The following is a 13057-nucleotide window of genomic DNA, read 5'->3' as shown; positions in this document are numbered from 1 at the left end:
TTTTGAATTTTGCGCTGTGTTCCGGGCACTTCTGGAGGAAAGATGTCTTGACCTTACATGGACTGGCAATGTCGAAACACCAACCTGTATGCCTTTGAGTTTAAGGATTAAGGTTTGGCCGAATTAAGGTTTTTAAGTGGGTAGATAGTATTGCCTCTGGTGCAAGAGTCCAGAACAGTCAGGCACAGCTTTAGAATTTGGATCTAGGCTGTGCAGGGATGATATCAGAAAGCACATTTTCATCAGAGGATATGACAAACTTGCCCAAGAAGCAGATGTTAGTGGATCTATTAGAAATGTCAAAACTGAAATTGGTAGGTACTTCAGCAAAAGAAAAATACTGCAGTTGCTGGAAATTTCAATTAAATCCAAATAAATGTTGGGGAAATAGAGCAGGTCTAGCAACCTAAGTGGACAGCGAAGCATATTTACCTAATGTTTAAAGTCTTGGCCCCTTTGTCAGAACTCTGACACAAAACTTGAACTTTGCAATTTCTTTGGAATTTATGCTTAGTAAAGCTGCAAACTACATGATCGCTTGTATTTTATGCAAAGGCAGCACCAGCTGACTAATTTCAGATTGGTTATTTTACTCACAGATAAAAGGGTCGACATGACTGTAGCTGTCGACTTAGTAATTACTGAGGTGGTAGAGCCAGTCCGGTTTCAGTTGGAAACAGTGGTCCGTGTCTATCCAACCAATGAGAGATTCTGGTACTTCAGCAGAAAAACCTTCTCGGAAGCTTTCTACATGAAGTTGAAACAGGTACGAGTTTTAAGAAACAAACAAAAGATACCTTTCTCTGATGCACTTTGCATCACCTTATCAAATGGTGGCACTTCTCTGAAAGGCAATTGCATTGACATTCACATAAAATGTCAGAGCAGACGTAGGACATACAGCCCATTGAGCCGAATAAGTTCAATTTATTCATCATTAATCTGAGGATTCTCAACTCCGCTTTCCTGCCTTTAAGTCCTGTACCTCTTGACTCCCTTACTGATTAAAAATCTGTCTGACTCAGCTTTGAACACAAGAGTACACAACTCAGGCACTACAGCTCTTTGTGGTAAAGGATTCCATAGAGTCACTACCTGCTGAGAGAAAATCATCCCTCTCATCCCTTGTAATTGGCTGATTTCTTTTTCTGAGATTATATCCTCTAGTTCTAGACTCTTCACAAGGGGAAGCAACCTTTCACCATCCAGTCTGTCAAATCCTCTAAAACTTTTGTGTCTTTCAATAAGGTCGTGTTTCATTTGTTGAAACTACAATTTATAAAGGCACAAACTACTCAACCTCCCCTCATTAAAAAAACAATCCTTCCATACCTGGAGTCAAACTAGTGAACCTTCTCTGGACTGCCTCCAATGCCAGTATTACTTTCCTTATTCAAGGTGTTTAAAACTGTTCACAGTATTCTTGGTGTGGTCTGACTAGTGTCTTGCATATTTCTAGCAACACTTCCCTGTATTTCAAAGAGAATGGTATAGGTACACAATCTTTTATCCGAAAAGCTTGGAATTTTTCGAATTTCAGAATAAGTGACAACTCATCGGTGAAATTTTGTAAAATGTCTTACCGAACAGCAGACTCAGTGTGAGCACTACGGGCTCTAAGACAGAATTGAGGCCTGCCAGTGCTGGGCCACACCTCCCCCACGTTGCATCTGAGTGACTCGCGTCGAGTGAGTGTGGAGTTGGGCTAATGGTTTGCACGCCAAATGACCTTGCTAATGAGGTAAAAACTTCACAAAAAAAGCTTTGGATTTTGGAGCTTTTCGGATTTCAGAATTTTGGATAAAGAATTGTCTACCTATATATAAAAAAAAAATTCAACATTCCATTTGCCTTCCTGATTAGTTGCTGAACTTACATACTAACTTTTTGTGATATATGCATAAGGATTCCAAATCCCTCTTTCCACTGCTTTCTGCAGTCTTTCCTCGTTCAAATATATTCAATTCCTCTATTTGACCTGCCAAAATGCATAACCTTACATTTTCTCAGATTATGTTTTTTCTGCCAGTTTTTTGCCCACTTGCTTAACCTGACAATATATCTCTGCAGACTCTTCTATCCTTACCGCTTGGCTTCTCACCTATATTTATGTTATCTCTATTATAATAGTGCATTCACTTCTCTCGTCCAACGGATTTACGTATAGTGTAAATAATTGTGGCCCTAACCCTAATCCCTGTGGTACACATTTAGTTGCAGGTAGCCATCCTGAAAATACCTGTATCCCAATTCTGTCTTCTATTTGTTAGTCAATTTTATACCAATGCTATTATACTACCTTCAATACTATGGACTCTTATATAAAGTAGGCGAAAGTGAGTACTGCAGAAGTTGGAGATGAGAGTCAACATTAGAGCGATGTTGGAAAAGCACAGTCGGTCAGGCAGCATCTGAGGAGCAGAAAAATCAACGTTTTGGGCAAAGGCCCTTCATCTGGAGTCTTATGTTAAGTAGCCTAATGTGACGTACCTTCTCAAACACCTTCTGAATGTCCAAATACATAACGTCCATTGCTTCTCCTTTAACTATCCTACTTGTTGCTTTCTCAAAGACCTATTAATTTATCAGGTATAATTTTCACTTGATGAAGCCATGTTGACTCTGCTTGATTATATTTGGAATGCTTTGCTATTACATCCTAGACAGTAGACTCCAATATTTTCCCAATACTAAATGTTAAATTAATAGGCCTACAGTTACCTCTGTTCTTCTGTCACCTTCCCTTTGTGAATAGTTAGAGTCATAGAGTCATACAGCATGGAAACATACCCATTGGTCCAACTAGTCCATACTGGCCATGTTTTCAAACTAAACAAGTCCCATCTACCTGCGCTTTGCCCATATCCCTCCAAACCTTTCCTGTTCATGAACTTATCCAAATGTAGAAATATCAAATGTTAAAACAGGGAAAGCGATAAAAGATCTCTCTACAGATTGATGCATAGCAAACACATGGAGGCAGTGCCCCCCTACACAAACTCTATTTTTAAAAAAAATCGCTACTTATTTATGCTTTTCTGCAATTATTTGGACTGCAAGAGTTTCACACCGATTCAAATTAAAAATTGAATGATTCTGAAATGTAAGAACCATAAGGATTATATGAGAAACCCTGCAATTCAGGAGCAGCTGAAATATCCACACTGTTCTCAGTCCACCATTTTGTTTGATATGGAGCAGAAGGCAGGTCGTTGATGGAAGCAGTTGAAGATAGCTGTCCTGCACAGCTCCTGTAGAGATATTCTGGGGCTTCAATTATGAGCCTCCAACAATTGCTATTACCTCCTTTAGTATTATGTCTCAGCGTCTGAAAAGTTATTCCTCAGATATGCAGTGATTTCAGTTTTATAAACGTGTATTTTCCAGGCAGTGCTGGTTACAATGTTTGGATTTTTAAAAATTAGAAATAACAAATAAAAATGTAATTTTATGTTCAGCTACTTATGAAAATGTACAGGTGCACGTATCGGATCTCTCAATTTATGCACTTTGCTTAGAATTGCATTAATTAGTTCATCTTGGCTCAGAATGTGCAGTGGGAATTACTGCCAGCATTCATGTCATTACTTGACTGTAATAAACAGAAACCACTGGAATCCACGTGTAGCAGAATAATGCAGAACTCCAGAAGTTTTTGAGTAACACTACACCTCTTCATTGTATGTTGTTCAGTTACCCCACATTGCAAGCAATAGAAATCAATTCAGTTAATAAGAATTTCTACTCTTGGGCAGAACGTTTTGCGATATAAAAATGAATAAGTTACAGCTTGCTGATTGAGCTGTCACTGTCTTTTTAAGACACCATACTGCCAAACCCATAACTGGTCCTGAAAAACTAAGCTAGTTTTATATTTGTGGACTGTCAAGTTTCTCCATTATAACAAAATTCCTATACTTCCTAGTATAATTCCTTTTTAAGGGAAACTTATTCTCCTTTTGCTTTATCTGAATCCGATAATCATTTATTTCACGAAAACATTCAAAAGGTTAAGGCATTCAGAACTTTCTAGTTTAGCTGTGTCTGAATACTTCACACAATTCCAATCATCTGAGACTTCTCCACAATCTCAGGATTGATGAAAAATTGCTACCGTTGCATTGACCTGCCTGTAGCTACTTCTTTCAGAATCCTAAATCGTAACCTCTCTGGTCCAGGGAAGTTAATGGCCTTTAGCAGCCCTATTAATTTCCTTACTTATTTTAATTTAGGATATCTGGTCAGAGTGAGTGATTTAGACCAAAGGGTCTATTTCGGTGCTGCACATGTCTATGACTCTACAACCTTTTCTGTAGCGATAGTTATTGCATTTATTTCTTCTCCCCTTTTATCCATTGATTATTTTTGTATTTTTGGAATGCTGTTACTGCCTTCTACTATGAAGACTGATGCAAAGTATTTATTTAACTCCTCTGCCACTTCCTGGTTCCTCGTCAGTATTTCCCCAGCCTTGTTTCCTATGGAGACTATGTTCACTTTACTCTCTCTCAAATATTTAATCATGTGGTGTGATTTCAGAGTTACAAAGATGCATAAAATGGCAGTAAGTTTGAGGCATCAATCCTCTGACATCAAGCGATATAACTCCGATCTTGCCACTTAGCTGCTGTAGTCTGATCAATTAGATTCCCTCAGTTGGAAAGGTGTTGACAACTTCTATGGGAAGATTCCAGTGATGACTGCCATAATGGAAGCCTCAAATTGTAAGAAGGAAGGCCATTAGGGGGAGGTACATTGCGACTAAAGAATGAATAGAATAGCTGTTTAATGTTTGTAAATTGTTGGACTGTAATTGGCTTGTCTTGATTTTCATTGTGACAACTCAAAGTTTTAAATCACAATGTTAGTACTTGGAATTATTAATATTGTATTCAAAAATTGTCTATTGCATGTCAGACAATCCATTATTTGCTTGATTCCTTCCTTTTAATATTCTCTCATTCGCCTAATTCCTTGCACTCGTTAGCCTAGTTTTAAGGCTGTTGAAGCAGAGGTGTGGGTTGTTGAATAGTTTAGGTCTGAATAGATGATGTTAGTTCTGTGGCAGAGATGTTATCATCACATGTTTGAATCCTGACAACGTGAACAAGGAATAAAGAGTGAAGCATAGCTGCCCTACTCTGAAAAATACATTTTTCGAGACAATGACCTCCAAATACAAAAAAACTTAGCTCATAGACACAAAATCAGAAATTGCTGGAAAAGCTCAGGAGGTCCGACAGCATCCGTGGAGACCAAATGAATTTCAGATCCTGTGACTGTTCTTCAGAACTGATTCATAGCAAGGAAAAGGATGGTGTATGAGCTAAAGATGGGTGTGGGGAGAGATAATGAAGAATAAATGATAGGTGTAGATGGAGCACAAAGAGAGAGAAAAATAGTTGAGCAGACAAAGGAGAGGATAGCAGGGCAGACTGGGAGAATGAATAGTTGCTAATGGAGACCATTAGTGCCTGACAATGGGTTATTTGTGCTTGCAGCCCATGTGATAACAAGGCCTGATGTGTGGGGGTTGTGGTAAGGACATGGGAGAAAGTGTCAAGAGTGCGGTGCAGTGCAGTAGGTCAGGCAGAAGGTGTTTTGCCCAAAACATCGATTCTCTTGCTCTTCAGATGCTGTCTGACCTGCTGAGCTTTTCCAGCACCACACTCCCAACTCTAATCTCTAGCATCTGCAGCCCTCACTTTCGCCGTGGGAGAAGATGCTCAAGCCTGTATATGAGCTGCACCCATGAACAATCCATTGTTAACCACTAATAATCCTCATTAGCAGCTATTCAGTCTCCTAGGTTGGCTTTAACCCATTCTTTTGTTTTCTGTTTCTCTGGGCTGCATGCAGTTGGCTAATAAGGGGTCTGCTGCATTTGAATCTGTGTCAAAATGAACCTTGTTAGTTTATAGGTTGCACCTTATTTATTGGTTACAAGTTGCATAAACAGAGATACAAAAACAGTTAAAAATTTTTAAAAAGTTCAAAACTAATGCAATAAAATAAGGATGGAGAGTCAGGTGATGTGTTGTTTCTGCATGATGTAGGAGCTGGTAGACCCCATGTGGTTCCCATTGACCATTTCTGTAGTAAATGTTGGTTGCTGGAAGGACTCTGGATCAGAATCGATGAGGTGGAGACTGAGCTTCAAACATTGTTACACATCCAAGAGGGGGAGAGTTACCTAGATGCTGTGTTCCAGGAGACAATCACACCCCTTAGACTATCTAACTCAAATTCAGCCGGTGCTCAGGGACAGGAGGGTGTGGCTGTGAGTGAGGCAGGTAGAGTTGTAGGAGCCTCAGCCCATGTCCTTGTCCAACAGGTTCAGGAGTTTTACTCCGTGTGTGGACACCCTTTGGGACTGCAGGGAGGATGAGCTGACTCACCACAGCGTCATGGCTCAGGGAGCCATTTAAATGGGGGGAACAGAAGAGAAATGTTGTTGTAATTGGGGATAATATAGTTAGAGGTATAGATACTGCTCTCTGCGACCAGGATCGAGAGTCCTGAAGGTTGTGTTGCCTGCCTGGTGTTTGGGATATTGCATCTGGGCTGCAGAGGAACTTGGAGTGGGAAGGTAAAGATCCAGTGGTTGTGGTCCACGTAGGTACCAACAACATAGATAAAACTGTGGCAGAGGTTCTGCTAAAGGCGCATGAACAGTCAGAAGCTAAATTAAACAGCAGAACCAAAAAGATGATGATCTCTGGATTGCTACCTGAGCCACAAGGGTCAATAAGATTAAGCAGGGCTGGTGTAAGAGGGAGGGCTTCAGATATATGGATTACACCTGCTGGGGATGGTGTGACCTATACAAGGAGGATGGGTTGCAGCTGAACTGGAGGAACACCAATATCCTGGGCGGGAGGTTTGCTAGAGTGCTTCAGGAGGGTTTAAACTGGTTTGGAAGTGAGAGTTGGAACCCGGAGCTATAGATCTGAAGATGGAGTGGCAAGTGAACAGCCAGATACAGCATGCAAAGAGTCTGTGAGGAGGGATAGACAGTTGAGAGAGCAAAGTTGCAGTCAGTATGATGGGTTGAAGTGTGTCCCTTTTAATGCAAGAAGTTTCAGGAAGGAGGGTGATGATCTTAAGGCATGGATCACTACTTGGAACTATGATGTTGTAGCCTTTATGGAGACTTGGATATCACAGGGGCAGGAATAGTTGTTGGATGTTCGGGGTTTAGATGTTTCAAAAGGAATAGGTGGTGAGGTAAAAGAGGCTGGGGAGGTGGCATTGCTAATCAGGGATAGTATCACAGCCTTTGACGTCATTCAGGAGAGTTTGTCTACAGAATCAGTATGAGTGGAACCTAGAAACAAGAAAGGAGCAGTCACTTTATTAGGAGTTTTCTACAGATCCCCCCAATAGCAACAGAGACACGGAGGAACAGATTGAGTGGCAGATTTTGGGAAGGGGCAGAAATAACAGGATTGTCGTCATGGGTGACTTGAACTTCCCTAATATTGATTGGAACCTCCTTCGTTCAAATAGTTTGGCTGGAGCAGTTTTTGTCAGGAGTGTCCAGGAAGAAATCCTGACTCAACATGTAGATCAGACATATATCGATTCGAGGGGAGGCCACGTTGGACTTGGTGGTTGGCAACGAGCCAGGCCAGGTGTCAGCTCTCTTGGTGCGAGAGCATTTCCGTGAAAGTGATCATAACTTCCTGACCTTTACCATAGTCGTGGAGAGGGTTATAAACCGATGGAATGGTAAAGTATTTAATTGGGGGACCGGGAATTACAATGCTATTAGGCAAGAACTGGGGCATCTAATTGGGAACAGATGTTCTCAGGAAAATGCATAACAGAAATGTGGAAGATATTTCGGGTGCACTTGCTCATAATGCTGGACAGGTTTGTCCCACTGAGGCAAGGAAGGGACGGTGGGATGAAGGAACCGTGGGTGACAAGGGATGTGGAACATTTAGTCAAGAGGAAGTAGGAAGCTTACTTAGGGTTGAGGAAGCAAGGGTCAGACAGGGCTCTAGAGGGTTACAACGTAGCCAGGAAGGAACTGAAGAATGGACTGAGGAAAACTAGAAGGGGCATGAATAAGCTTTAGCGGGTCAGATTCAGGAAAACCCTTCAGCATTCTACACCTATGTGAGGAACAAGAGGATGGTCAGAGTGAGGGTAGAGCTGATTGGGGATAGTTGAGGGAACTTGTACCTGGATTTGGAGGTGGTAGGGGCGATCCTTAATGAATATATTGCTTCAGTATTCACTAGTGAGAGGGACCTTGTTATTTGTGAGGATGGCGTGAAACAGGCTGATATGCTCAAATAGCTTGATGTGAGGAAGGAAAATGTGCTGAAAGATTTGAAAAACATAAGTATAGATAAGTCCCCTGGGCTAGATGGAATATACCCAAGGTTACTACAGGAAGCGAGGGAAGAGATTACTGCTCCTTTGACAATGACGTTTGTGTCCTCACTGTCCACTGGAGTAGTGCCAATTGATTGGAGGGTGGCAAATGTTATTCCCTTGTTCAAGAAAGGGACTAGGGATAACCCTAGGAATTAAAGAACAGTCAGTCTTCTGTTGGTGATGGACAAATTATGGGCGAAGATTCTGAGAGACAGGATCTTTGATTATTTGGAAAACCGTAGTTTGGTTAGAGATCGTTAGAATGGTTTTGAGAGGGGCGGGTCATGCCTCACAAGCCTCCTAGAATTTTTTGAGGATGTGACAAAACACATTGATGAAGATAGAACAGTGGGTGCAGCATACATAAATTTTAGCAAGGCGTTTGATAAAGTTCTCCATGGTAGGCTTGTTCAGAAAGTAAAGAGGCATGGGATACAGAGAAATGTGGCCGTCTGGATACAGAATTGGCTGGTGCATAGAAGACAGTGGGTGGTATTAGATGGAAATATTCAGCTTTGAGCTCGGTGTTATGCAGGGATTGGTTCTGGGACCTCTGCTCTTTATGATTTTTATAAATAACTTGAATGAGGAAGTGGCAGAGTGGGTTAGTACGTTTGCCGATGTCACCAAGATTGGTGGAGTTGTGGATAGTGTGGAAAGCTGTTGTCAGTTGCAACAGGACATTGACAGGCTGCAGAGCTGGACTGATAAGTGACAGGTGGAATTCAATATGGAAAAGTGTAAAGTGATTCATTTTGGAAATTTGAATTTGAATGCAGAACATAGAGTTTAAAGGCATGAGTCGTGGCAATGTGGAGGAACAGAAAGATCTTGGGGTCCATGTCTATAGATCCCTCAAAGTTCCCATCCCAGTTGATAGGGTTGTTAAGGTATATAGTATGTTGGCTTTAATTAGCAGAGTGATTGAGTTTGAGAGCTGTGAGGTTATGCTGTAGCTCTATAGAGCCCTGGTTAGGCCACACTTGGGATTTTGGGCGAAAGTGACGACTGCAGATGCCAGAGATCAGAGTTGGAAAGTGTGGTGCTGGAAAAGCACAGCAGGTCAGGCAGCATCTGAGGAGCAGGAGAATTGATGTTTTGGGCATAAGCCCTTCATCAGGAATGTGGGGGTGGGAGGAAGGTGCTGAGAGAGAAGTTGGAGAGTGGGGGTGGGGCTGAAGGGAAGGCAGCTGGGAAAGCGATAAATAGATGCAGATGGGGGGGTGATGGTGATAGGCGGGGCAGATGGTGGAATGGAGAGGTGGGAAGGAAGATAGACAGGTAGGACAATTCAGGAAGGTGGTGCCGTGTTGGAGGATTGGATCTGGGATGAGGTGGGGGTGGGAAGATGAGGAAACTGTGAACCTGACATTGATGCTGTGTGGTTGGAGGGTCCCAAGGCAGAAGATGAGGTGTTCTTCCTCCAGGCGTCCGGTGGCTAGGATTTAGCGGTGGAGGAGGCCCAGGACTTGCATGTCCTTGGCAGAGTGGGCGGAGCAGTTGAAGTGGTTGGCCACAGGGTGGTGGGGTCATTTGGTGCATGTGTTCTCAGAAACATTGTGAGTTGGTGTCCTGTTTCCCCGATGTAGAGGAGATCACATTGAGAGCAACAGACACGGTAGAAAGGAAGGTGAGAAGGGGAGTGGGTTCAGTTAAAGGGGAAATTAGAAAACCCGAATTAAGGGAGGTAATAGGACAGAGCGTTTGGAAAAGATTAGCAATCAAACATCAAGCGCACTGGACAAACAAATGACAGTGAGAAGAGGGAAGGTTGTATTTGAATACACACAGTGTTAGGAATGAGGTAGATGAGCTTGTGGCGCAGATCAAAATTGGCAGGTATGACATTGTGGGCATCAGGATTGGGAACTGAATATTCAAGGACATATATCCAATCAAAAAGATAGGCAGGTAGGCAGAGGGCGTGGGGTCACCCTATTTGTATTAAATGAAATCAGTGGTAAGAAGTGAAGTAGGGTCAGATGGTATAGGATCTATTTAGGAGAATTGAGAAACTGCCAAGGTAAAAAGGAACCATAAATGGAGTTACGTACAGGCCTCCAAATAGTAGTCAGGAGATAGAAAAGATGTGTATGAAAGGCAAGGTTACAATGATCGTGGAGGATTTCAATACACAGGTGGATGGGAAAATCACGTTGGTAGTGGATTGCAAGAAAAGGAATTTGTGGAATATGCTTTTTGGAGCAGCTTGTTGTGGAGCTCACTATGGAACAGACAATTCTGGATTTAGTATTGTGCAATGAGCCAGACTTGATCAGGAACCCTCAGGAGGCAGTGACATAATATGATTGAATTTACTCTGCAGTTTGAGAGGGAGAAGATAGAATCAGAGGTAACGATATTACAGCTGAATAAAGTCAACTACAGAGGCATGAGGGAGGAGCTGGGTAGGATTGACTGGGAGAGGAGCCTAGCTGGAAAGACACTGGAACAGCAATGGCAGGAATTTCTGGGAATAATTCGGGAGACACAGCAGAGATTCATCCCGAGGGAAAAGAAGCATGGTACAGGGAGGATGAGGCAACCATAGCTGACTAGGGAAGTCAGGGATAGCATAATAGCAAAAGAGAAAACATGTAATGCGGTGAAGGGCAGCGGAAAACTTAAGAGACCAACAGAGGGCAACAAGAAAAGAAATAAGGAGGGAGAAGATTAAATGGGAGAGTAAGCTACCCAGTAATATAAAGGAAGACTGTAAGAGTTTCTTTCAATATATAAAGGGCAAAAGAGAGGCAGAAGTGAACATTGGGTTGCTGGAAAATGACACAGAAAATAAAGTAGTGGGGAACAGGAAAATGGCTGAGGAACTGAATAATTACTTTGCATCACTCTTCATGGTGGAAGACACAAGTAATTTCCCAAAACTTTGAGAGTGAGGGGGCAGAGCTGAGTATGATGGCCATCACCAAGGAGAAGGTGCCAGAAGAATTGAATGACCTGAAGGTGGATAAATCACCTGGACCAGATGGATTACAACCCAAAATTCTAAGGGAGATAACTGAAGAGATAGTGGAGGCGTTAGTGGTGAACTTTCTGGAATCGTTAGAGTCAGGGACGTTCCCAGAGGACTGGAAAATTGCTAAAGTGACACCCTCGTTTAAAAACGAGGCAAAAGATGGAAAATTACACACCAATTAGCCAAACCTCAGTCGCGAGTAAGATCTTGGAATCCATTGTAAAGGATGAGATTTCTGAATACTTGGAAGTATATGGTAAAATAGGGCAACGTCAGCACGGTTTCATCAAGGGGAGGTCATGCCTGACAAATCTGCTGGAATTCTTTGAAAAAGTAACAAGCAGATTAGACCAAAGAGAGCCAATGGATGTTATCTACATAGACTTCAAGAATGCTTTTGACAAGGTGCCTCACAGGATGCTACTAAGTAAGGTAAGTACCCATGATGTTAGACGCAAGGTGCTGGCATAGATAGAAGCTTGGCTGTCTTGCAGAAAGCAGAGAGTGGGGATAAAATCGGATTGTTTCATTGCTTTTAATATTATCAAACTACTATATTCACATTTGATTGGAGTTTGATAACTTGGGGCATAGTTTAAAATGATTGGCTGAATTTGAATTTGTTTTTGTCTCATGGCACCCCAACTACTACTAGCTGTTTTGAACAAATGTTACATTGTTACCTTGTTCAGAACACTTTGTGCTGCATCAAGCAGGCCTTGCTAGCTTTTCAGCTCTCTTAAAGATACAGTACCTCTACATCTTCATAACGGGAAGATGTTTACAATGATAGCAGAGACTACGATCTGAGGGCACAGCCTTAGAGTAAAGGGAAACCTTTTAGAATGGAGAATTTTCTTCAGCCAGAGAGTGGTGAATCTATGGAATTCAGTGTCACAGAAGGTTGTGGAGGCCAGGTCATTGAGTATATTTAAGACTGAGATAGATTCTTGAGTTTCAAGGATTATGGGGAGAAAGTGGGAGAGTGGAGTTGAGAAACTTAGCAGCCATGATTGAATGACTTGAGGGGATGAATGACCTAATTTCTGCTCCTATGTCTTATGGTCTATCTCACCTGCCTTTCACTAGTTGCACCCCCGCCCCACCCAACATCTTCAGTATATGTACTGAACTTTTCTTAGCTATTATCAATTCTGAAGAAGGGTTGCTGGACCCCAAAATGTTAACTCTGCTTTCTCTCACAATGCTGCCAGGCCTGCTGAGTTTTTTGAGCAATTTCTATTTTTGTTTCTGATTTCCTCCTTCTGCAGTTCCTTGTGTTTTTTTGCTTGCTGTAAGGCAGTTGCTGAAGGAGATTGGAAATTAATCTTTACTTAGTTTACAAGTTATTCACAAAATGAAACATTGCCAGTGTATCACTCCTCATTGTCTGACACCATTGGTTGGTTCAAGGGTCTCTCTTTATATGTGTTCTAATGAATGCCTCCTTGCACTGCCAAAATCTGAATATACTTCACCTTAATTTAAGCAAAGATTTTGCCTCCCTGGGTTGTTCAAAAGCATTGAGTGCCCCAGTGTCCTGAACCAAAACTGAGCGTTTAGTCTCTTTGGTTCCAAGAATAATTCTGGTCTCCTTTCTATCGGAAGGGTGTTGTGAAACCTGAAAGGGTTCAGAAAAGATTTACAAGAATGTTGCCAGGGTTGGAGGATTTGAGTTACAGGGAGAGGCTG

General features: G+C 42.0%; 1 protein-coding gene across 3 annotated transcripts in view; it reads left to right on the top strand.

Moving 5' to 3' along the window:
- The window catches only part of LOC140479548 (rab GTPase-activating protein 1-like), a 506221-nt gene that overhangs the window by 117584 nt on the left and 375580 nt on the right, over nt 1-13057 (top strand). For all 3 annotated transcript variants that reach the window (XM_072573350.1, XM_072573351.1, XM_072573352.1), the window contains one exon: nt 600-766. In XM_072573350.1, coding sequence (XP_072429451.1) covers nt 600-766 — 167 coding nt within the window. The remainder of the gene's footprint in view (nt 1-599; nt 767-13057) is intronic.

Source organism: Chiloscyllium punctatum, chromosome 7 (assembly GCF_047496795.1).
Source record: "Chiloscyllium punctatum isolate Juve2018m chromosome 7, sChiPun1.3, whole genome shotgun sequence".
NCBI lineage: Eukaryota > Metazoa > Chordata > Chondrichthyes > Orectolobiformes > Hemiscylliidae > Chiloscyllium > Chiloscyllium punctatum.
The sequence above is the reverse complement of the archived record's forward strand: the minus strand, read 5'-3'. Positions and strand labels throughout refer to the sequence as shown.